Here is a 26,791-nt window from a genome sequence, read left to right as displayed (position 1 = left end):
AACTCGCTTTTTATATTGCTGTTAACTTTCATTTTGGCATAATGAAACAGTGATTCCACAGTGCAAAACATTAACAGTGTGGTGACGAAAGATAGAGAGCAAGTATCAGTGGCGTAGAGTATCTCTGGACCGAAAGGACGGATAGTATTCTCACGTACGATAGTATTTCTGTCCAGCTATCCTGAGTTGGACAGCGCTACAGATTTCCTTAAAGAGTTAAAAAAAAGTCAGATGCTTACACACTATGAGATGGCGCAGTAGTCAACTCGTTTTCGAGCGCTTCCTTGAAGAATCAGCGCTTTCTGTCTAGCTACAAAATGGTTCAAATGGCTCCGAGCTCTATGGGACTTAACATCTGAGGTCATCAGTCCCCTAGAACTTAGAACTAGTGAAACCCAACTAACCTAAGGACATCACACACATCCATGCCCGAGGCAGGATTCGACCCTGCGACCGTAGAGGTCGCTCGGTTCCAGACTGAAGCGCTTAGAACCTCACGGCCACGCCGGCCGGCCTGTTAGGGTGTAGTTAAATTAATAATAGATTTAAAACTTAATTCATGTGGGTCACATTTCTTTTTCACTCCTCAGGACGTGGACCACTTAATAAAGGATTTGAAATTTTTGCTTCTGCATGACATTTTTTGACGCAAATGATATAAATTTTTCTTCCTAAAGAAAAAAAGAAATCAAATACTAGGTTGTTCTTTTTTTCGACTTGTCTTCAATTCATCGTCGTAGCTCGTTTATTCTGATTAAGCGGTTCCAATTCTAAAACATAATTTTCTGGGGGGTAAAAACAAAAGTGTTCAATCGTATTTCAGTAACGAGAATAACTTAATTTTAAAAGATCATTACTGTTATCACTCCTTCATAAGTCACCAATAATTATATTTATTTTTCGAGTACTGGTATTAATGCGTGGTACAATGTTGTAGAGGTTACAGCTTGTGAAACTGATTTATGAGCAACATCTTCCTCACATTGTATACCCACTCACACGTACTTTGTACCATGCATCTGACAGTAAAACTGAGACACATACATCTTGTATGCGTAAGGATCCCATGGAAATACCTTCTCCGAGCTGTAGGTAAATCAGGAATTTCTTCGTTCTTCATTCCGCGACAATAAACGAACTAATTGACAGCACATCACAAAGGTAATTATGTAATCGCCACTACAGTGTCGTAGGGCCTGCACTGTATTATTATTATTATTATTATTATTATTATTATCGTCCGTGGTGATGGCCAGACTCAAAGTACTGCCATCCTGAAGTCTTCCGGTTTATGCATGTTCAAAAGTGAGGAGTCCAGCAATCAAGTAGTTTACAAACAGTAGTGCTAAGTTTCTTTTTTTTTTTTTTTTTTTTAAATTGGGGACTTTCTTTAAATGCGAACATTTTTAGGTTAGGCTTTACCGTGACTGTTACTGACATTAAATGAAACAACAAGTTCACTGTTACCAGTCACCGTTTTATTTATTTCCACGACGCGTTTCGAAGGTTTAAACCTCCATCATCGAGTGGATTTACATTAGTAAGTATTACATTTGTGTGTGTGTTGTGTTACGATTTTTGGAGGAACTTGTAACACTGCCTAGTGGAGAAACAAGACACTATTTCAGAATATGGTTTAGGATTACTTTTGACAAAAAAATTAAACTGATATCTAATGGTAAACATTAAATAAGTAAACTACAGTACCTTCAGTGGTCACAGGTTCCTTTTGCTGTCGTAACACATCACATGTATACTGCCATATATGTAAACAAATATGGCGTCAGAAATCAGCTGGGTGTAAGGATCGTATAGCAGAAGAGAAGACATAATCGCAAAGTGCAAAGAGTATACATCGTAACAACATTATTACAGAATAATTGCTTTAAGCATTTGGCGGTGTTTGTTTTGAGGTGTCAAATATATGTGTGTGTACTTCAGGTGGTATATAAATCCAATTCTGAGAAGTTAAAACCGCTAAACATTCATACTCGTTTATACAATCAGGTGAAATGTTAAAATGGCTTAAACTTCATACTTGTTAATAAGAATTAGGTGAAATGTTACAGATTTAAATTACAATGATCATATTGGCTGCAACAGTAAAGTCATACATACATTACACTCTTTGATTGGGATTAATAAACAGATGTGAAGGGGCTGGAGGCAGAAGGAGAGGTAGAGAGAGAAAAAAAGTGTGTGTGTGTGTGTGTGTGTGTGTGTGTGTGTGTGTGTGTGTGTGTGTGTGTGTGTGGGAGAGAGGGGGGGGAGAGAGAGAGAGAGAGAGAGAGAGAGAGAGAGAGAGAGAGAGAGAGGAAAGAGTGATTATGAGAGCAAACATTTACCTGGCAAGGAGTCTTACGATTGCATGTTGCATATATTAACTGCCTAAAGGTTGGGGCAATACATCGGTTAATGCTATAAAATATGCAGATAGATATACACTTGTGCCAGTAGTTTATGTACATACAGTTTTAAGCTGGCAAGGGGTACAAGCTGTTGGTGTGGTGAATTATCTGTGAATGAGGTCAATCTCTTGTACTCTTGGTAGCATGGAAGGATGCACGTGGTTTGCTGCTGTCAGCGTGTCTTCGATTACTACCACAGGTCCCAAGTACAATATTGCTCCAACCAGTCTGCATCCGTGGTGTGCTGAATGTTTCGAGCCGTCATTCATCTTGGTGACGGTGTTTGTCGAAACAAACATCGACCGAGTGTTGTACAAAAGAGATTCAGCCGAAGAGCCGACACGTTTCCATTGATCGACGGTCGAATCTCGATGGTCCCGTGTTCACTGACGATGTCGTTGGGTCAAGATGAACGCTGTGCTTTGAAATACTTGTGCCTGCACCGGCATAGTGCTCTTTCGGTAGAGATGTCGCAGATCATCATCTGTCTGACTTTACAGAGCAGACAAGCCTCCAAACCCCACGTTATGTGAAGAGTCGTGGATGTCGAACCATTTAGCACCTATTGGTATCTTTACCTTTTATCTCATTCTGTAGATGCTCACGACAGTAGCACGGGAACATTCGACCAGCTTCGCCGTTGTCGAGTTTCCCGTTCACTGACTCGGCATAATAATAACCTGCCCTTCGTCAAAGTCGCTTATCTCAATGGATATCCCAATGTGCAGCCCATATTTTCGCTAGGCTGATTCCCCCTCCGTGTCTGCTCCGATTACACACTTCTGTTACCGTGTCATGTGCCCGGAACGCCACCAGGTGACATCCAACGTCGCTATGGGCAGTAGTCGTAATGTTTCGACTTACCAGTGTATATTTATGTACGACAATGCGAGACTGCATTGAAAGCATAGCTGTAGGAGCTCTAGAACGGGAGGATATTCGGCGAATGGACTGGCACGTTGCACAGCATTTATTGGTGTCTGCGGTGATAACACAACCCGTTCAGAAGAGGGCGTGTGTCCAGGGAACCATCACGAATCGCAGTGTGTTCAGTGTACTTATTATCTCTCACTAAAAGTGTCACTTCCATTCATATCTTAGTGTATTTCGTTCAGTTACCTCGTGTACCAAGCTGTAGCACTTCTTTTTATGTATGGTCCAGATTTCATCCAAGTATACTATACTACTGCCCATTAAAATTGCTGCATCACGAAGACGACGTGCTACAGACGCGAAATTTAACCGACAGGAAGAAGATGCTGTGATATGCAAATGATTAGCTTTTCAGAGCATTCACACAATGTTGGCGCCGGTGGCGACAACTACAACGTGCTGACATGAGGAAAGTTTCCAACCGATTTCTCATACACAAACAGCAGTTGACCGGCGTTGTCTGGTGAAATGTTATTGTGATGCCTCGTGTAAAGAGGAGAAATGCGTACCATCACGTTTCCGACTTTGATAAAGGTCGGATTGTAGTCTATCACGATTGCGGTATATCGTATCGCGACATTGCTGCTCGCGTTGGTCGAGATCCAATGACAATTAGCATAATATGGAATCGGTGGGTTTAGGAGGTTAAGACGGAACGCCGTGCTGGGTCCCAACGGCCTCGTATCACTGGCAGTCGAGATGACAGGCATCTTATCTGTAGGGCTGTAACGGATCGTGCAGCCACGTCTCGATCCCTGTGTCAACAGATGGGGACGTCTGCAAGACAACAACCATCTGCACGAACAGTTAGACGACATTTGCAGCAGCATGGACTATCAGCTCGCAGACCGTGGCTGCGGTTACCTTTGACGCTGCATCACAGCCAGGAGCGCCTGCGATGGTGTACTCAACGACGAACCTGGGTGCACGAATGGCAAAACGTCATTTTTTTCGGATGAATCCAGGTTCTGTTTACAGCATCATGATGGTCGCATCCATGTTTGGCGACATCGCGGTCAACGCACATTGGAAGCGTGTATTTGTCATCGCCATACTGGCGTATCACGCGGCGTGATGGTATGGTGTGCCATTGGTTATACGTCTCGGTCACCTCTTGTTCGCAGTGACGGCACTTTGATCAATGGACTTTACATTTCAGGTGTGTTACGAGCCGTGGCTCTACCCTTCTTTATATTCCTGCGAAACCCTACATTTCAGCAGGATAATGCACGACCGCATGTTGCAGGTCCTGCACGGGCTTTTCTGGATACAGAAAATGTTCGACTGCTATCCTGGCCAGCACATTCTCCAGATCTCTCACCAACTGAAAACGTCTGGTCAATGGTGGCACAGCAACTGGCTCGTCACAATGCGCCAGTCACTACTCTTGATGAACTGTGGTATCGTGTTGAAGCTGCATGGGTTGCTGTACCTGTACACGCCATCCAAGCTCTGTTTGACTCAATGCCCAGGCGTATCAAGGCCGTTATTGCGGCCAGAGGTGGTTGTTCTGGGTACTGATTTCTCAGGATCTATGCAACGAAATTGTGTGAAAATGTAATCACACGTCAGTTCAAGTAAAATATATTTGTCCAATGAATACCCGTTTATCATCTGCATTTCTTCTTGGAGTAGCAATTTTAATGGCCATTAGTGTATTTGACAGTGACACCTCACACAAAAGTTACTGTCATCCTTAGTTTTGCACACAAGTGAACATGCGTGGTAGTAACGCGGTAGAGCGACAGCGGAAATGCGTGTCAAGAGCGCCAGGGCGGTTGCGTTGCGAAAGAATTGTCCGCCTGTTGCTTTGTCCGTGGCACGCTTCGCGCCCCTCCACTGGTGTTGACCAATCTGCTCCTGGTGGGCCGTGACAGCTGTCAACACGCCTTGCTTCCGGCGTTTGTAGGCGTGCGGCGACACAACGCAAAACAACACGCGCTTTTCCGTAAACTACAGCGTGATTCAGGAGAAAACGATTACGCGATTTGATAGCGCAAATCATTGGGAACCGAGCACATAATGTAAACCCAAGCTACATATTCGATCTGTTCAATAATCTTAGAACATATTCCGAACTCAAACAGAAGGAGATATAGAGGTTCTCCGCATCCTTCCCAAGACTAAATAATGTTCATTTTCCAGACTGAATGCCACAAGTTTGATTCTCTACACATTTCTCTGGATTCACTTGTGAATTACGTTCAGTGCCGATGAATCGCTCAATACAGTGCCCCAAAATAACTTCCCCAACATTCTTAAATACGTTGGCAGATTGGACGGCATTTCTGATTTCAGTGATGATAATACAACATATACCAGGAGGAATGGTTAGCATTAATTGATATGACAGGACCTCTCATTTGTAGCAATAAACTTAAAATGGAAATACGCCCTATTCCGAATGATTTCCGAGATAGAACTCTTTTAATGTACAACTTGTAATATTTCTGGTTTTACCGCTATTAATAGCTTTTCGTTGAGTCGTTAAGAAAGCAGCAGTGGGAAGATGACCTAATATGGTGTGAGGTACCGATGGCAGATGGTTTGTTAGGTATAGGTATCGTGAGAAAGACTGCCTACATTGTGGTCCTTCTCCGGGATTGGCTGCTGCGTTCGGAAGTTTGCGCGCCAAAATGATAATCTTCTGTGATTAATATTAGAAAAACTAAACAGTGAATTTACTGGTATTTCAAATAAAATTATCTTTCAATAGCAGGCTGTCATTCCATTATTTAAAAAGCGTTAATTACCGGCAGAATAGTAAATATTGCTAAACGAAAAGGCAGACGAAGCACTTCAGAGATATTCGGATCGCGCCTAACTTGGATAGCGAGCGAAGTGGTTCCACTGTAAGATCAGAGCTGATTCGGCAGCCTTCGAGGACAGACATGTTGTCTGCCACGGTCGGTTTCAGTTAAGACTTTATCTGCAATTTCTGGTTACGTGGACATGTAATTGAGAACAGTTTAATAGTAATTACGCAGATACGAAGGTCAATGTTTTGTTTTTATGAAAATGTGAAGACTGGAGATTATTTGTGATTCACGAAGTGGAATATAATTGTGTAGTTTCTCGTATTTTGCTAATAAAAAGCGAGTGGCATCGCGTGCAAACAAACAAACAAACTGGAAATTTAATTATTTATAAAATATCACTTGCTCGCTAAAACTTTATTCCAGCCTCAAGATAATGGATTCACGACCTACGTGCTGTTTTCTGAGCATGGGACAACATCTATAGAAGACTAGAGATTGGTGAACGTTTACAAGAACTTACGCATTCCATTAAGGGTCGTGGAAGCAAACAGGCACCTCGCGTGTACTGCAGTCTTAGTACAAACGATGTCAGTGACACGACACATCATCTGCGGTAACACAGAGGAGGTATGAAGGAGAGAAATTTTCGACGGAAGGGGTTTACCACAAGTACGTATACATCACCTTCCCGCTCTCATTCTTCCTCTCTCTTTTTCAACTTGCCGTAATTTTACCAGAAGTATGAGGGAACATCATAACCGCACATATTCTAATCGCTGGACTGACCATGGCAGTGGAATTAAATGGCCGTCAAGATCGGCAGACTTTATATCATTATATTTTTGTTTATACGTTACGTGAAGTCTGAGACGTATAAAAGAAAGGTGAATACGCGCGATGTGATGTTTGGTCGCATCATGGTCGCTGCTACTATCATTAGGGAACGTGAAGAGACACCCAGAAAAACAACACACGCTCTCCCTAGAGCACACAAATGCACAGAAGTTGACGGTGGAATATTCGGACATTTATTGCGACCTGTACAGTAGCTGTAAAGTGACGTGCGCAATAACACTTCGAGGCGAATGTGTTAAAAATACGCATTTTTCAATTGATATTTCATGAAATGGATGTTGTAATGTTTACAATCCGGTCGGGGTGGCCGAGCGGTTCTAGGCGCTACAGACTGCAACCGCGCGACAACTACGGTCGCAGGTTCGAATCCTGTCTCGGGCGTGGATGTGTGTGATGTCCTTAGGTTAGTTAGGTTTAAGTAGTTCTAAGTTGTAGGGGACTGATGACCTCAGAAGTTAAGTCCCATAGTGCTCAGAGCCATTTTTGAATGTTTACAAACTGTTGTACATGTCTAAAACTCAAAATTTATTGAATAATGTCGAAAATAAATAGTAATATCACACCAAATGTGTTCTATCTCGGGAACCATTCGGAATAGAGCATATGCACATTTGAAGTTTTTTTTTTGCTTCAAAGAGGCGCCCCTGTCGTATTGCTGAATACTGAACATTGGTCCTGGCACACTCTGTATATCTTACAAATTAATCCTGGATCCAGAAGCAGGATTTTCGTGCGAAAAATTAAGAAGGTAGAGTAAGCGTAAAACGAAATGGGAGAGACAATAATCTTCAAAAAAAAAGTACTCAGTAACGTGGTATGTTTTAACGTGTGTGTTTAAAAATACGTTGATTTTTGACTGATTTTAAATGCTTTTCCACAACTTATATTTTTACATTTCTCAAACCCTACTCATCCGTATAGCACAAAATTTTAGATTAATTTTTGTTACTCTCCTAGCTATCACCCAACGAATCAGCTTTGTTATGCAAAAAAATTAAACAATTGAATTTGAAAATTAGATATTTTCAGACTGTTTCTGGAGCCACAAAATTAAAAGTACTGCTGAAGTGTAAGAATTTTGTTTCATTGGATTGTGTCCTAGGCATTTTTAATGTGTAAATAACAAGTTTAAACCTCCTGATTTCAAAATTTTTTTTTCAGGTACGTTACATATAGTAATTCGACTATACTAGTGAAAATGCTGTGGTGACATTTAGCACTCCTGAGTTCGTAACATTGCAATATTTTGGACCTAATTATTGTTGTTAATGATATTCTTATGTGTATAGTGACGGAATTAAATTGTAGAGAATATGGTAAGGAAGTTCATAACGCAATTAACTTTGAATATCTTGGAGCAATTCCGTTCAAAACTACAATAATTCGTGACATTATAAATATGGGGTGAACATTGGAACTGATTCCTGAGTGGAAAAGGAAGAAAAAAGGTCCTATGAACATTTGTTCGGAAATGCATCGTTGCCTTGGTAGATGGCACTCTCGAATGAAACTTCCTCTGACCATGTGGCGTGTGTTCCTTGTGTGTTACAGGTTGTGTGATTAAAGCAGCGTACTGTAAGCAGCAGAATGGTCTGATACTCATGTCGGGAACAAGACGACATGATGTTCATATACGACCAAGCAGATGGAAGCGGTCGAGAGGCAGCACGGCTATACCAAAAACAAGTACCCTCACGGACACCAAACACATTACACAACATTTCAAGCTCTTTTTGGGCGTTTGTCTGATCATGGATCATTTCAGACAAACGAGCGTGCATGGAGGATATTACTGCCTCTCGACCGTTTCCATCTTATTGGCCGTACATAGACAGCATTTCGGCTTGTTCCCAACATGAATACCGAACCGTTCTGCTGCTTGCTGTACGCTGCGTCAATCTCACAGCCTGCAACACACAAGAAACACGCTGCACGTGGTCGGAGGAAGTTTCATTCGTCCCCGCCATCTACTGCGACAACGAAGCATTTCGCGACATATATTCACAGGACTTTTTTTCCTCCATTTCCAGTCAGGAATCAGTCTCTGCAGTGTGTCGGTTTTATTGACGTTCACCCTGTCTAGCTGTTTGCAGTGTCAGGGCTAAAGAATTTTGTTAACATAAGAAGTGAGATCGACAGGAAGTGCAAAATGGCTAAGCAGGGATGGCTAGAGGACAAATGTAAGTATGTAGAGGCTTATCTCACTAGGGTAAGATAGATACTGCCTACAGGAAAATTAAAGAGACCTTTGGAGATAGGAGAACCACTTGTATGAACATCAAGAGCTCAGATGGAAACCCAGTTCTAATCAAAGAAGGGAAAGCAGAAAGGTGGAAGGAGTATATAGAGGGCCTATACAAGGGCGATGTACTTGAGGACAATATTATGGAAATGGAAGAGGAAGTAGATGAAGATGAAATGGGAGATACGATACTGCGTGAAGAGTGTGACAGAGCACTGAAAGACGTGAGTCGAAACAAGGCCCCCGGAGTAGACAAACATTCCATTGGAACTACTGACGGCCTTGGGAGACCCATTCTTGACAAAACTCTACCATCTGGTGAGCAAGATGTATGAAACAGGCGAAATACCCTCAGACTTCAAGAAGAATATAATAATTCCAATCCCAAAGAAAGCAGGTGTTGACAGATGTGAAAATTACCGAACTGCCAGTTTAATGAGTCACAGCTGCAAAATACTAACGCGAATTCTTTACAGACGAATGGAAAAACTAGTAGAAGACGACCTCGGGTAAGATCAGTTTGGATTCCGTAGAAATATTGGAACACGTGAGGCAATACTGACCCTACGACTTATCTTAGAAGCTAGGTTAAGGAAGGGCAAACCTACGTTTCTAGCATTTCTAGACTTAGAGAAAGCTTTTGACAATGTTGACTGGAATACTCTCTTTCAAATTCTAAAGGTGGCAAGGGTAAAATACAGGGAGCGAAAGGCTATTTACAATTTGTACAGAAATCAGATGGCAGTTATAAGAGTCGGGGGACATGAAAGGGAAGCAGTGGTTGGGAAGGGAGTGAGACAGGGTTGTAGTCTCTCCCCGATGTTCTTCAATCTGTATATTGAGCAAGCAGTAAAGTAAACGAAAGAAAAGTTCGGAGTAGGTATTAAAGTCCATGGAGAAGAAATAAAAACTTTGAGGTTCGCCGATGACATTGTAATTCTGTCAGAGACGGCAAAGGACTTGGAGAAGCAGTTGAACGGAATGGGTAGGGTCTTGAAAGGAGGGTATAAGATGAACAACAACAAAAGCAAAACGAGGCTAATGGAATGTAGTCGAATTAAGTCGGGTGATGCTGAGGGAATTAGCTTAGGAAACGAGACACCTAAAGTAGTAAAGGAGTTTTGCTATTTGGGGAGCAAAATAACTGATGATGGTCGAAGCAGAGAGGATATAAAATGTAGACTGGCAATGGCAAGGAAAGTGTTTCTGAAGAAGAGAAATTTGTTAACATCGAGTATAGATTTAAGTGTTAGGAAGTCATTTCTGAAAGTACTTGTATGGAAGTGAAACATGGGCGATAAATAGTTTCGACAAGAAGAGAATAGAAGCTTTCGAAATGTGGTGCTACAGAAGAATGCTGAAGATTAAATTGGTAGATCACATAACTAATGAGGAAGTGTTGAACATGATTGGGGAGAAGAGAAGTTTGTGGCACAACTTGACCAGAAGAAGGGATCGGTTGGTAGGACATGTTCTGAGGCATCAAGGGATCACCAATTTAGTATTGGAGGGCAGCGTGGAGGGTAAAAATCGTAGAGGGAGACCAAGAGATGCTACGATGAGGGAATGGCTAGGTCAGGAAACGCTAAGGCGAGTAGCAAACGCTGGAGAACAGCCAGAATGTTCGAGAACTTCTGGAAAAATCTTATGGAAGTCTTTCGGATGACTCAGGGAAGGGATCTCCGCGGGAGGAAATCGCACAAAAGCCCTGAAAACCACTGCACAAACCGCCAGTGCAGGATGGTCAAGATAATCATTGCCAGGAATCTGAAGAAGCGGTACCAGAAAACGGTTCAAATGGCTCTAAGTACTATGGGGCTTAATATCTGAGGTCATCAGTCCCCTAGGCGTAGAACTACTTAAACCTAACCAACCTACGGATATCACACACATCCGTGCCCGAGACAGGATTCGAGCCTTCGATCGTAGCAGCAGCGCGTTTCCGGACTGAAGCGTCTAGAACCGGTCGGCCACAGCGGTCGGCGCGGTACCAGAGCCGAGCCTCGGAATCACTATAGAGTGATACACTGACGCCGATACAGTGGAAACTACGAGAAGTCCGTACACACTCGAAGGAGGGCAACTGAGTTTCCTGTAAGTATCCGACAATAGTTTTGAGTTTTCTTACTGTTAATAAAGATCGACCTCTGTAGAGTCTCAATGTATAAAAGTTGATATTTTTGATGTGTCAGTAGATAAAAAGAAACAAGCGCTGTTTCGTATTTGTGTGCCATTGTGGTGAAAGTATTTTTTTGTGTATTTTCGGAACGGCGCTGCAAGCAGAGCGCTTGTCTCTGATAGGGAAATGGGGAACTCAAGAACTGGGATTTGCTGCAAGGACTAACACATAGAGTCGTAGGAAGTAATCATTCATTTGCAAAGTTATAAGGCCACTGAAAGACACCTCTACCAATAGGGTTGAACAATTGGGAAATAAATGGTTTGTAAACTGAATCATTAAGTTTTACACTTTTATTGATTGCCTACGAAGCCAGACAACTTCTTCTCTCCGTTCAAAATCAGTTGTGGTAAGCGTTCTAGCAGACTTCCTCTGTATTACTCCATTAGAGGTAGGTTAGTGGACTTCAGTCCATGCTGTTGTCAGCGTCCTGATTGCGTCACCAAAGTTGGTGCAGGACATGAGCCGGGACGCGACAGCACGGAGTTCTTCGGACATTCGCGGTAGTTTTTATGTCTGTATGCTCCCGCCCACCACGAGAGGGTCTCTGCCAGCTGTGCGACCCGCTTTTCGCACCACGGAAACGCCCGCTTCCTCTCGTGTTCGTCGGCCGCACCCTGAGTGCAGCAAGCGTGGACACGCACGCGATGCAGATAAAGCCTAACGGCTCCACTTCTCGCGCTCCTAACTGTACATGTAATGTCATTTGAGTTGTGAACGCCGTTCGATGATATAATTAATGTTTTAGTACAGTAAACGAAACAAGCATTCACTCACCCTTTTCACTTATTTTTATTTGAACCACACTTAACTCGAAGGGGGAAAAAATTCTGTAAGGTTCGAACAGGTTGTTACCGGTGTGCTGCTTGACAGAGTCACGTAAAAATAAATAAATAAAATAAAATAAATGTAGTAACGTTACAAAGCACCGTGAAATGGAACGAGCACGAATGGTCAATTGTAGAAATGACACATATTGAGATGAGTCATCTTTGAATAGAAAAAGCAACTGCAATCGCTTAGTAGTGGAGAGGTATTGGGACCATATGAGATATCTGTAAGATCCTGGAGAGATTGTGCGAAAGTAGTTGCTCCCATTCTAGTAGTAGTTAATCGTAGGTCGCTGGAGCGACGAAGGGTACCCAGAAACCGGAAAAGAGCGCAGGTCATCCCAGATGTCAAGAAATGTAGGACAGAAGCGCGTAATTACAGGCCAACATCGCTGTATGCAGTCTGAGCTAGATTTATGGAATACGTTTAATGCTCGCCTACTATGACGTTTTTGAAGACGACACGCAGCTCTACAGAAATCAGTATGGATTCCGAAAGTAGAGATCTCGTGAAATTCAGCTAGCTCTGTTCCTCCGTAAGATCGATAGCGCTGTAAACAATGGGGCTCGGGATGACGCCATGCTCCTTGACTTCGGGAAGGCATTGCCGTTTAATGGAAAAAATACAGGCTTACCTAGTGTAGGACCAGTCTTGCGATTGGATTCGAGACTTCTTTGCAGATAAGAGCTAAGCGAGTCGCTCTTAACAGAACAGAATCGACAGATGTACAGATAATTTCTGGAGTTCCTCGAGGAATTATGATAGGACCGTTACTGTTTACAATGTTTATATACGATCTAGTACAAAGCGTCGGAAACTCTTCAATAATGTTCACGAATGATGCGATTGTCTATAAGAAGACAGCAACTCCAGAAGACAGTAGTGATTTGCAGAATGACCCGTGGAGGATTGATGAATGGTGCAGGGACTGGTTGTATAACATATTGCGCATGCATGCGTGACGGGAAGAAATCCAGTGCTGTAGAATTAAAGTATTGGTCAAAAATCGCTGTTTTAATGTTTTGTGTTGGACAATGATGTCTCATGGGTAGTGTGTTTCTGGTGCGATCACCGTTTAATTACATGGAATTTTACAATACAAGGTAAGGCAATTTTGTAACTGATACGCGGCTTTTATTTTCTGAAACTTGGAATCTATGGTCTTCTTTCCATCATATCTATATCTGCATACATACTCCACAAGCCATCGTACGGTGCGTGGCGGAGGTACGATGTACCAGTACAAGTCTTTCCCTTTCCTGTTCCGCCTGCAAATAGAGCGAGGGAAAAACAACTGCCTATACGCCTTCGTACGACCCCTAATTTCTATTATATTATGTTCATGGTCCTTACGTGAAATGTACGTTGCCGGCAGTGGGATCGTTCTGCAGTCAGTTTCAAATGTTTGCTCTCTAATTTTTCTCAATAGCGTTCCTCGAAAAGAACGTCGCCTTTCCTCCAGTGATTCCCATTTGAATTACCGAACCTACTGGTAACGTATCTAGCAGCCTGCTTCTGAATTGTTCGATGACTTCCTTTAATCCGACTTGGTAGGGATCCCAAACATTCGAGCAACACTCAAGAATGGGTCGCACTACTGCTCTGTAAGTAGTCTCCTTTACAAATGAACTACACTTTCCTACAACTCTCCCAACAGATCGTAGTCGACCATTCGCCTTATCGAAGTCGGCCATTCGCCATCGCCAATACCGTTCTTGCATGCTTTTTGCACTTCATATCGCCTTACAACGTCACGCCTAGATATTAATTCTACCTCACTTTGTCAAGTGGCACACAACTGCTGATGCATTCGAACATTACTGGATTGTTGCTTCTACTTATCTGCATTAACTTACATTTTCCTACATTCGGAGCCAGCTGCCATTCATCCCACTAACTAGAAATTTAGTCTTAAGTGATATTGCATCGTCACTGACCATTTATCAGAGATCCCTTCGTCCAAGTATTTCAATTCGTTAATACACAATACTTTGTTACTGCCGATTTTGAGTGCATCAAGTGCTTTTTAGATCTCAGTCTTGATTTTTTTCAGATGAAATTAGTGGTTCAATATTCTCTGCTTGCTCCTGCAATATTTAAAGTAGTTTTTTGTGCATATCTGACACCTTTGGCAAATAGTGCTACATCCGAAAATGCTACATAATCTAATACAGCATCTTTCAGTTTAGGTTCCAGTCACGGTGTTGCTGCTCTTGCTCTTCATTTTTTCACAGCTCTTCAAGGCCACAGTTGAACAGCAATGGCCATTCCCTTGTCGTACTCCTGTACTTACCTCAAATTCTTTGCTCATTTCTCTCACAAAATTTCCTTTCTATTTTGTCTCTATTTTTTTTTTTTATACATGAGGTTTGTTATCTTTTGATCTAATCCAAATTCACTTACTTTTCCGAAGAGAGACTGTGCTGTCATATGTCTTGAAATCTACGAACATAATGAAATATGTTTTGTTTACCGTGCTGCGAAAATGTTTTATTTTATTCTTCTGGTTAAGAATTTCTTCTACACACGATCGGCCATTTCTGAATCCAACCCGATATTCGGCGAGTTGAGGATCTAGTTGTAGCTCTACAAAATTAAATAATGAAGGAGTAAAGCAATTATGAGCAATAAAGTATTCATTCCGTCGGGTATTCATCAAATTCATCTACTACTAATTCACACTGAACAAAATAATACGGTCCCAGAAAATATTTCATGCACCTTAAGATAGAGAACTCAACTTAATGCAACAATGCGTCTGGGAGACATGATGTAAGTGGGGCGGCCGTTGTGGCAGAGCGGTTCTAGGCGCTTCAGTCCGGAACCGCGCTGCTGCTACGGTCGCAGGTTCGAATCCTGCCTCGGGCATAGATGTCTGTGATGTCCTTAGGTTAGTTAGGTTTAAGTAGTTCTAAGTCTGGGGGACCACATATGTTAAGTCCCATAGTGCTCAGAGCCATTTGAACCATTTGATTTAAGTGGATTGCCTATCTTAATGTGCACGAAAACTGTTTCAGGACAGTTTTATCTTGTCCCTGTATTTCAAATGGAGACCCATTGTTTCTCTTGTGGCCTGCAATCGTCTTGTGTAAAAGTATCGATGTCAATCCCCATTTACTTCGGTATTGAAACGCGATTTTCCAGGCTATGTAACTATTGGAGAATTGCGATTCGATTCGGAAGCAAATGGGGATCGATATTGGCAGCCTTACACTCTAAGAATGCACGTCACAAGAGAAGCAATGGGTCTCCATATGAAGTACGTGGTGGACAAAATAAATTTACACTATCTCTGGTTTTCTGGTAAGTTACAGAAACTTTTGGCGTCTACTCGTCACTCAAACTGGGAAACATGGGTAGTATTTCGTCGCAGACACAAGTAAATTAGTTCCCAAGCCTCCGGATGCGACCAAGATATTCGGGTCTTCCATGGCCATTAAGCGGATACCTGAGCTGGAAATCCCTCCAAATCACACACAAGTGGGGCTCTTCCTGGCCGACACACAGTCTACTGAGTATCTGACTGAAAAAAAAACAAGGTTCTGAGTCAGGATGTCCTGAATTATCGAGTAGGCAATGGAAAACAAACCAACTTGATGGCAATTGTAACTGAATAGATCCTCCACGTTGCTCGTGTCAGCCGCTGCAGAAATATTGTTCAACAAACAGCTCACATTAGAGGTTGTGTGACGCCAATTATACAGTGTTGACAAAAAAAGTGAAGCGTCCAAACGTTGTGATTGGATGTCAGTGTAACTTTGTACACCTTCACATCATCCGCGGCCCTGTAAATGGTTAGAGTTGGAATTGTCTGTGCCAGGTAGAACAGCCGCGAGAGTGCATCAGTGTTGTTTGTGTTCAGTTTTGTACCAGGTTTGGTGGGGTATATAAAGGTGTGAATAGCGTTAGAGGTTGAGTGAAACTGTGAAGGACACCGAGACGGCGCTTACTCGTCTGAGGCAGCGTTATCAGCACCTGGCAGGTACTCGTGTAGGCAGCCTTATCAGCACCTGAAGAATTTGAGAGGGGCCTCATTGTAGGTCTCCATTGTTTTTGACATTGTTGTCCTGAACTAACCGCGCCTTTCGTCAGTTGCGCCTTTCTTCAGTCCGAGATAGGATGCCATCATTCGACTCACATCTAATGGATTGCTTCAGAAGAAAACTTCTTAGTAAGGAATAGCCTAAACTTTTACGCAATAAAAATAGCCTCTGGTGTACTTGAAACTTCTGTCATTTTCCATAACGATCTTTCACTTTGCATTTACTGTATGTTTGACTGGTGTGTTTCAAGTTTTCAAATTTGACTTCTCTTTTAGGAATTATCTCCAGCTTTACTAAAACCTATTGGAAGTCAGAAGCACCTTTTATCTGCAGCGAGATAGGTCTTGTGGGATAAGCTTACGTCAATTAATCTTGCAAAACCTAGTAGGAGAGAAATGCTCCTCTTAGTTCTGACACTTTCACAAACACCTCTTAAAGCGATTGAGGTATCTCAGTCGAGACACAATGTCAAAATACTTTTATTCTGATAACTAGTTTTACTTAAAGAAACGATGTTTCTATCAGTATTAACGAAAACATCGATAAAGGTACATCGACAACTCTCGTAATATTCTGCCTAGACAGAATCCAATTTCAGTTTCGTAGCCCTCTGAACAGACAGAATCGTTTGGGGCCACAGTAACAGCCTGTTTTTTTTTCTTTCTTTTTGTGGTAGTTTTCTAGAGAGTTTTGTTTTTGTGTCTTTTTAGTCCTTCCAGCCACCTTTAGCTGGGTTCTTAACACAATCTGCATTTGGACAGGACCGGGAATTTCTGACGTCTCAGCTGAAGCTGGTCAATTTCGGAGTGTCTTGGCACGTTATGGACGGGTGTAAAAGCAGACGTCTTGATAGCTACAGACGTGCATTTGTTTCATGATGGCGCTTTACTGTATTTGCATAGTGTGAACGTAACAAACTAAGCAGAGAGATATTTTGTTGCATGTCACTTGCGTTATGTTCCTGGACGGAACAGCTATAAACGAACATTAATCAAAGTTTATGTTTCTCAATATATATAACCATCCTTATTACTAAACTAAGGTCCCTGCAGCGTTTCTCTGCCTGTGTGTGGAGGTTATTCTCATGAACGACTGTAGGGATTTTGATACTGTTTTCGCTAACAGACACAGTAATTCACGAGAAAGGTTTGTGTATAAGATTTTTAACTACAGTAAATATGTAAACTATGTATAGTTACCTGTTCCATATTTAATTAGGCGTTTGGAGTGACAAATAGTGCCAATGATATTAGCTACATACTGTTTAATTACGTTATCTGGCGGAAAAAGCAGTAAAGTAGCAGTCACTACAAGCCAAAGATCAGTGAATCTTGACCAGAATCTATACAGGGGAGTCCCCCTTCAAATTTTTCTATCTGTACGTGATGACTAATTTCAGGAGCCACTGTAGAGTTTTTATAACAGTTTTCACTAATGGACTGATTCACGAGGAAGCTTTATGTACATAATTTATTACCGCTGTCCCAGAGAAGTCGTTTGGCCATAGATACCCGTGCGAAGCTCGGGCGGGTTGCTAGGTACCCATAAAATTAAAAATCACGTCATACATAAAACAGATCTATGGACCTGCATTCTTGGGCAACCAATGACCACAAATAAATACATCCACTGCAGTTGTGGATTTGGGATTCTCCGTTATTAATAGGGCTTCACACTAACGCCATTTTCAAATACGAGGGTATGCTGATAGGGAACACCTCCGAATTTTTTGTGTGAAAACTCTTAAAGCTTTTTACATAAAACAAATGTTATTAACATTCTAAATCTTTATTCTTCATGTCTACATACAGTGGTCCGGAGAACAGAGTTCTAGGGCACAAAGAAACACACCAGAAGAAAGGAAATACCGTACTAACCTGACTACAGCAGATATTGAAAGTGACCACCAATCATCTCTTAGCACTTTTGGGCCCTGGTCAGCAAGTTGCTGAAGGCTGATGGAAGCTGGACCGCTGGAATAGCTGCAACGTCATCCGAACTGTTCTGCTGCAGTTCTTGAGTACTATGAGGGTTGTTGCGATATACTCTAGAGTTGAGGACTTCCCAAACAAAGTAATCGCACACTGACAGATCAGGCGACCACAGTGGCCAGCTAGGGCCGAAACCAGACTGACCTCTGCTAAGAACTCTGCCCAGCATTGATTGTGTAAATGTACTCCAAGGTCCGGCCGGTTCTATGGGCAGTTGCTTCATAATGTTGAAAGTAACTGTAAGTCTTTTCCTCCTCGGTTAATGCTGGCACAAACAGTTTCAAATTGTTGGGGATGTAACGCGCCGAAATCTGTACCTGATGCAAGAGGATGGGACCAATAATGCGGTGTGCAGACACTAAACACCAAACCCCAACTTTCTGATCATGCTATGGTGTTTAGTGGAAGATACGCGGATTCTCCGCTGCCCAGAACCTGTGTTTTCTCGGTACTGACGTAACTGCTCAGTTGAAAGCAGGCTTCATCAAACACAAAGAACAGATCCATGTTCGAGCCATTTACTGTTTCTCAGCGAACAGCCACTAAAAAAATTGGAGGCGCTGAAGAGCATCTCCTGCTTTTATTGCATGAACAACAGACATTCAGTAGGGATGTACGTGTAGGTCCAGGTGGAGTATTCGTCCGCATTACCGATGTGATATTCCGGTCTCTTGCGACAGGCGTCGGGTTGATTTGGTACGACTCTGAATCATTTTATGGTGAACTACAGCTACATCTTCTGGTGTGCGGGCACGGTTCGGAATGTTTTTTCGACTTTTTCAAAACAGATCCCGTCTGATACCATTTTCGGAATAAGCGTTGCATGGCACTCTTTACTGGCACTTTGACACCATTAAACTTCTCAGCAAACAACTGACTATACCGTTTCCACGACTTTGTTGTCACGTAACTTTCCAAAACGAACACCCGCTGCTCCCTCCACTCTGAGTACTATCGTCCCCTTTGCGCTGCTTCACTACCACTGACACAGCCCGCTGTACGCACTGAATCGGTGTGGATCACATGGCGGGCGGACACGTGGTGTGCGGGTCATGGTGTGTGGTTATATGCATACGTTCACAGCCAACCGCATCCACTCGTCCGGGCCACATTTATTTGCCCCATCTGCATTTGTAGTGCTTTTCCGCTAGAGGGTTCCAAATTGTAGTGCTTAGGATGGAAGAGTGTAATATAACTACACTGAAGAGCCAAAGAAACTGGTATACCTGCATAATATTGTGTAGGGCCCCCGCGATCACGCAGATGTGCCGGAATACAACGTTACACCTGCATAATATCGTGTACGGCCCGCGCGACCACGCAGAGGTATTGCAACACGACGTGGCATAGACTCGACTAACGTCTGAAGTAGAGCTGGAGGGAATCGACACCATGAATCTTGCAGGACTGTCCGAAGGGGTGGAGATCTCTCCTGAACAGCACGTTGCAAGGCATTCCAGATATGCTCAATAATGTTCATTTTTGGTTGCCAGTAGAAGTGTTTAAACTCAGAAGAGTATAACTGGAGCAACTCTGTAGCAATTCTGGACACGTGGGATGTCGCATTGTCCTGCTGGAATTGCCCAAGTCCGTCGGAATGCACGATGGATATGAATGGATGCAGGTGATCACACAGGATGCTTAGGTACGTGTGACCTGTCAGAATCGTATAGAGACGCATCAGGGACCCTCACACCGTTACAGAGTCTCCACCAGCTTCAACAGCCTCCTGCTGACATGCAGGGTCTATGGATTCATGGGGTCGTCTCTGTACTCGTACACGTTCATCCGCTCGATACAATTTGAAATGAGACTCGTCGGACCAGGCAACATGTTTCCAGTCATCAACAGTCCAATGTCGGTGTTGAGAGGCCCAGGCGAGGCGTAAATTTTTGTGTCGTGCAGTTATCAAGGGTACAAGTGTAGGCCTTCGGCTCCCGAAGCCCATATCGATGATGTTTCGTTGACTGGTTCGCACGCTGACACTTGTTGATGATCCAGTATTGAAACCTGCAGGAACTTGCGGAAAGGTTGCACTTGTCTCACGCTGAAAGATTCTCTGCAGTCGTCGATGGACCCGTTCTTGCAGGATCTTTTTCCGGCAGCAGCGATGTCGGTGATTTGATGTTATACCGGATTCCTGGTATTCACGACACACTCGTGAAATGGTCTTACGGGAAAATCCTCACTTCATTGCTACCTCGGGGATACTGTGTCCCATCGCTCGTCCGCCGACTATAACACGACGTTGAAACTCACTCAAATCTTGATAACCTGGCATTGTAGCAGCAGTAACCGATATAATAACAGCACCATTTACTTACTGTCTTATACAGGCGTTGCGACCGCAGAGCCGTGTTCTGCCTCTTTACATACCTCTGTATTTGAACATGCTTGCCTCTACCAGTTTCTTTGTGGTGTGTCTTGGTACATGAGAAACAGAGCGCTGTAATTGAGATTCAAATTCCAAGAGTTCGTCCACACATGGTGCACCTTCTCCTTCAGCTTTACAACGCCGCACTACACACGAATGTTGCGACATCTACAACAGTCCAAGTTCTTAGGTTCATTGACATCGATCATCGTCCATATAGTACGACTTCGCCCCATCGGATTTTCAACTGCTTCCAAAACTTAACCCTTTAACTGCACTGGACGTGTTAAGGCGTGCGCCTTTGCACCTGTCCCTTTGTGCCCAGAACGTGTTTGTCCTTCTACCTGGTACTCTGAATGTCCCGGCGTAGAAGGACTGGTGGCGCGCCCTAACACGTTCTGGGCACACAGGGACGCGTTAACACGTCCAGTGCAGTTAAGGGGGGTGGGACGTCAAACGGGACGACTTGGAGCAGGAGAGACACCACAGGAATTTTTAATTTCCACAGTCTATACTTTTAAAAACAAATTTATAAAACTTTGTCAGAATGACCAGAAAGGATCAGAATTTACACTTATAGTGGTTGAAGTTCAAAAATATAAGAATATAATTTATTTTTTTACATTTGTATTTCACCTTTTTTTTCACTTACCATTGGCTGCACATTTTGCTACAGGTACACTTTTCTTCATAAGTAAGGGAGATTCTTCGATGAATTTTGCACAGCATACAAACCATACTTACAGGTGTATGAAACTCTAGAATTTTCCAAATCTATTTAAAACTGTGGTAAAAATTGAGATAATTAACTATAAAATTTGAGTGTTTTCTAAACATGAAGTTTAAAACGTAACAGCACATTCATTTTTTCATAAATTAAATAATTTCTAGAGTTTAATACACATGTAAGTATGGTTTGATTGCTGTGCAAAATTCATCGAAGAATCTCTCTTACTTATGAAGACACGTGTACCTATAGCAACAAACGCAGCCAATAGAAGTGAAAAAAATGATGAACTTTCACACGTAAAAAAATTATTTTATTGTTTTTTTGTTTTTTTTTTTTTTACTTCCACTGCTATTATTGTGAATCTTGAATCCTTCCTGGTCATGATGACAAAGTTTTATGAATTTATTAGTAAAAGTATAGACAGTGGAAATTAAAATGTCCTTTGGTGTCTCTCCTGCTCCAAGACGGCCCGTTTGACGTCCTAAAGGGTTAAAGAACACCTTCGATGAGGTTGTGAGGTTGTGGCTCTGTGACTAAACATTCTACAGTAACGGTATCAAAAGACTGGTCTCTCGCTTGTGTTCGCTGCCACGGTAACCAAGTCGCGAAATAAATACGAACACAAGAACAAAAGTGTAGAATGTTAATAACGTTTGTTGTCTTTAAAAAGCTGTAAGAGTTCTCACATAAAAAATTCGGTGGCATTACTTATCAGCACGCTTTCGTAAACATATGTAAATCACGTGTTGAGTTGAAATATTTGAAAACTGTTTAAAGCGCCTAGCGGCAACCTAGTGCACGTTAGTTGAATATGACGTCCCATGCAGCAGGAAGGTATATGAGAGGTGGTCTGCAGAACTCACCCACGGCCGACGAGTAGGCTGAGCGCGTTGAGGTGACCCTCGAAGGCGGCCCACAGCGTGGGCGTCATGCCGTCTTCATCCCTGCCGTTGCACTGGGTGGATGTCGCTTCCTTCAGGATGTCCAGGTTCCCGTCCCTGGCCGCCCTACAACACGACAAGCGAGGCTGGTCAGGAAGGCAAGACGACAATTCCGGCAGCTGGGTGTAGGAGGGCTATTTTTTTTCACCAAGGTCTGATTGGTTGCGAAGCTGAAACCATAGTGAAAATCAGACGGGTTTTATTTGCAACATTTAGCTACACCTACCAGCTACTTCTCTTCATAGTCGGCACTCCGACTTAGACATTTATCATGACGTTGTACCAAGTTTTCAATACCCTCGCCACGGAAGGTAGCAGCCAATTCTCTCCACTGGACTGCAGCTCGTCGTGTGTGGCAAACCCGTCATCATAGCTAGCAATTCATGTGAGCAACGAGCTGAAAATCAGAGCGAGCCAAGTCCGGGCTGAATGGTGCGTGATCAAACACTTCCCACGGAAAACGCTGCAGGAACGTCTTTGTTGCAGCTGCTATGTGTGGCCGAGCTTCGTTTGAAGATGATCAATGCCGGACGACAACATTTCTTATCGTTTGTTCTGAATTGCCCATCATATACGATTTTCTCGAATCGCCTGATTCACTCACTGGACAAGATGATCGGTTGATATGCAGGGTGGCTCACTTAAACGTTTGCCGGCCGGAGTGGCCGAGCGGTTCTAGGCGCTACAGACTGGAGCCGCGCGACCGCTACGGTAGGAGGATCAAATCCAGCCTCGGGTGTGTATGTGTGTGATGTCCTTAGGTTAGTTAGGTTTAAGTAATTCTAAGTTCTATTGGACTGATGACCTCAGAAGTTAAGTCCTATAGTGCTCAGAGCCTTTTTCGCTTAAACGTTTCGGTGCAGATATCTCTGGAACAATATTAGATATTGAGAAACGACTTTCTCGCGTGTGAATTTAAGGGAGGGGCTCATGAAAGTAAACGCTACGAGACATTCTAAAACGTAAGAAAATATTATTTTCAACACGAACTTACGTTTTTTTAAAATGAACATCCCCAGTTAATTCTTACACAATTAATGTTTTGGAAATTCACAAAAAGGATGGCGTTGGTTGCGTAGCTGTAAGTCCGTTACATCCAGAGTAATTGCAAAGCTAAGTTGATGCTTGAAATAAACGAAACGCGGTGCTATTGCAGATCGAGAGATGCAAACGTGAAACCCACATTGCTCACAATCGCGATGTGATTGACGTACGTAATCTTACTTTCACTGTTATCAAGAGGGTGGAAAGTAATAACAGACTTTCCTCACATAGGCATTGATACGTACATAACGGTTTCCCTCTTGCGTGTGTTATTTATCTACGTACACACTACGGAACAGTATCGGTCAGTGTACTACATCAATAATTCCTAAATCGATGGATTTGTGTAACCGTTTCACCTTGTGGAAACGTTCAATTCATCAAAATGTTCAGTGACATGTCTTGTGTGTATCATGTAATATTATGTAATTGATGTACATTTACGTACAACTAACATTTACCCCTCTATTATATGCTTGATCAGCCATTAATTTTGTTTACTCTGGCTGGTGATATTCGGCATTTCGGTTCCGTAATATCCGTTCTAGTACTATAGTGACGATTAATAATGCACGAACGAGTAAAATGGTTCAAACGGCTCTAAGCATTATGGGACTTAACATCTGAGGTCATCAGTCCCCTAGACTTAGAACTACTTAAACCTAACTAACCTAAGGACATAACATACATCCATGCCCGAGGCAGGATTCGAACCTGCGACCGCAGCAGCAGCGCGGTTCCGGAGTGAAGCGCCTCGAACCACTCAACCACAGCGGCCGGCCGAAGGAATAAACCCTTTCCTTATTTTTTCATTGGGCATGACCGGACATTTGAATTGTTTCTGGTAAATAGCAATAAGTACAGCATTTGTCACATTGTAGTACGTCACTTACATCGCGATTACGGGCCACGTTGGGCTCACGATTGCGTCTCGGGTGTACAGTAGCGGTGCGTTCCTTTTATTTCAAGCGTCGACTTGGCTTTGCAATTTCTCTGGATGTAATCAATGTATTGCAAGCAATGCCTTTCTTTTTGTGATTTTTCACGTTATTGATTGCTTAAGAAATAGTACGGGGTGTCCATTAAAAAAAAAAAGAAACCACAAGAATGTCTCATAGTCTTTACTTTCATGAAACCCTGCCTTAGATTCACACCCGCGAAAAATCGTTTTTCAGTATGTCTTGTTGTTCCATAGATACCTGAGCTGAAACGTTTAAGTGCTTCACCCTGTATATACCTGTCATATTCAATCTGGCGGCGGTCTGCAGTGTTTGGTAACTGAAGAAAACTTCACACGCCAAGATCGGTAATAATTTTATTAGATGACCGGTTTCGACCGAGCTATGCTGTCATCATTGGATGTTATGTTTGTAACAGGGATGGATAATATGTTGTAAAAAATTCAAAAGCACAAGATCCGATGTTGATAGCATACTCTGTGCAAACTGGCCATACAATAAACTTTTAGCGATCTTGGCTTGTGAAGTTTTCTTCAGTTACCGTCATCGAGTGACACTCGCTTCCTTTCCTGACCGCCTGCTCCATGAACGTCTATACGTTCTGCTTCGAAATTCGTGCTCCATTGCCACCCTTTGCTTCCGCACATAACAGTTACGTTACGTGGGCTGCGTGAAATCAAGCAGAACCCCTCAACATGAAGAAATCGTATTACAGGAACTCTATCTGAACCACGTACAGCTAGACGGTAGGGTCGTGGTGTTCATTATAAATTCATTCTGATAAAGAGTCTTCATAGCATTCGTACTGCAACCATAAAGATGGACGATGAATACTCGGAATTTTTCATGTGACAAAAGAAGTCAGACAAGGTTGTGTACTGTCACCTCAGCTCTACACTGATAAGCCAAAACATTACTGCCCACTGCGACGGTGGCTCGTGGCTTTGCATGCCCTATGTAAGTGCAGCAGGCAGAAACGGGGGATCATCCCAGCAAAGACATGGGCTGGAAATGGGGAAATACATCAAGCACCTTTGATAAAGGGCAGATTATTATTGCGCAGAGCCTGTGAACGAGTATCTCGAAAACGGCGAAGCTTTTTGAATGTTCACGTGCTACTGTCGTGACCATCTATGGAAAGAGGGAGGTCAGTAGAACTACCTATGGGCTCTAAATGGACGTCAACGAATCTTCACAAAACGTGGAGTTCTGAGGCTTTTCTGCTCTGTAAAGTAGGATAGATGGTGATCTGTGGCATCTCTGCCGAAATAGTACAATGATGCTGCACGTACAAGTGTTTCGGAGCACACGGTTCATCGTACATTGTTGCACATGGAGCTCCGCAGCAGACCACCCCTACGTGATCACATGTCGACCTAACGAAATCATCAATTACAATCGCAGTGGGCACGCGAACACCGGGATTCGACCGTCGATAGATGGAAACATGTCGGCTCTTCGGATGAATCACATTTTTTTGCTTCACTAGATCGCTGTTTGTCTCCACAAACGCCGTCATCGAGGTGAGCGGCGCTTCGTAACTTGCAGCCTGGCTGGACGCATTCTGGTGGGAGCATTATTATGCTATGGGATACATCCTTCTGCGCTGACATGGGATAAGTGGTAGTGATCCATGACACACTGACAGCTGCGGACCACCTGCATCCATTCACACTGTCGGCCTGAGTGGCCGTGCGGTTCTAGGCGCTACAGTCTGGAGCCGAGCGACCGCTCCGGACGCAGGTTCGAATCCTACCTCGGACATGGATGTGTGTGGTCTCCTTAGGTTAGTTAGATTTAATTAGTTCTAAGTTCTAGGCGACTGATGACCTCAGAAGTTAAGTCGCATAGTGCTCAGAGCCTTTTGAACCAACCATTCTGACTTGATGTCTTCCCTGACGGCGATGTCATGTTTCAGCAGTATAATTATCCGTGTCTCGGAGCCAGAACCTTGCTACATTGGTTGGAGAAGAATTATAGTAAACGCACGTTGATGTATCGGCGACCAAAGTCGCCTGGTGTAAATCGTAAGCGGCCCATCTGGGTCGATTTCGAGCGCCATCAACGAGTACGCAAATCAGCGGCCCGTCATTTACGGGAATTAAATGACCTGTGCGTAGTCATCTAATGCCACACACCTCTACAAACCTACAAAAAAAAAAAAAAAAAACCTCCGGATCTCCGATACGCAAAATTAGTAAGGTATTTCGTTCCAAAGACTGACAAACAAGCCATTAAACAGATGGTCATAATCCAGAATGAGATTTTCACTCTGCAGCGGAGTGTGCGCTGATATGAAACTTCCTGGCAGATTAAAACTGTGTGCCCGACCGAGACTCGAACTCGGGACCTTTGCCTTTCGCGGGCAAGTGCTCATATCAGCGCACACTCCGCTGCAGAGTGAAAATCTCATTCTAGAAACATCCCCCAGGCTGTGGCTAAGCCATGTCTCCGCAATATCCTTTCTTTCAGGAGAGCTAGTTCTGCAAGGTTCGCAGGAGA

At 43.1% G+C, this 26,791-nt stretch overlaps 1 protein-coding gene across 1 annotated transcript in view; it reads right to left on the bottom strand.

The window, feature by feature from the left end:
* LOC126335203 (Usher syndrome type-1G protein homolog) overlaps positions 1 to 26,791 on the bottom strand; it is a 216,278-nt gene that overhangs the window by 128,390 nt on the left and 61,097 nt on the right. Inside the window, exon 2 of the mRNA XM_049998213.1 lies at positions 22,209 to 22,352. Within this exon, the coding sequence (XP_049854170.1) occupies positions 22,209 to 22,352 (144 nt within the window). The remainder of the gene's footprint in view (positions 1 to 22,208; positions 22,353 to 26,791) is intronic.

Source organism: Schistocerca gregaria, chromosome 2, assembly GCF_023897955.1.
Source record: "Schistocerca gregaria isolate iqSchGreg1 chromosome 2, iqSchGreg1.2, whole genome shotgun sequence".
Taxonomy (NCBI): domain Eukaryota; kingdom Metazoa; phylum Arthropoda; class Insecta; order Orthoptera; family Acrididae; genus Schistocerca; species Schistocerca gregaria.
The sequence above is the reverse complement of the archived record's forward strand: the minus strand, read 5'-3'. Positions and strand labels throughout refer to the sequence as shown.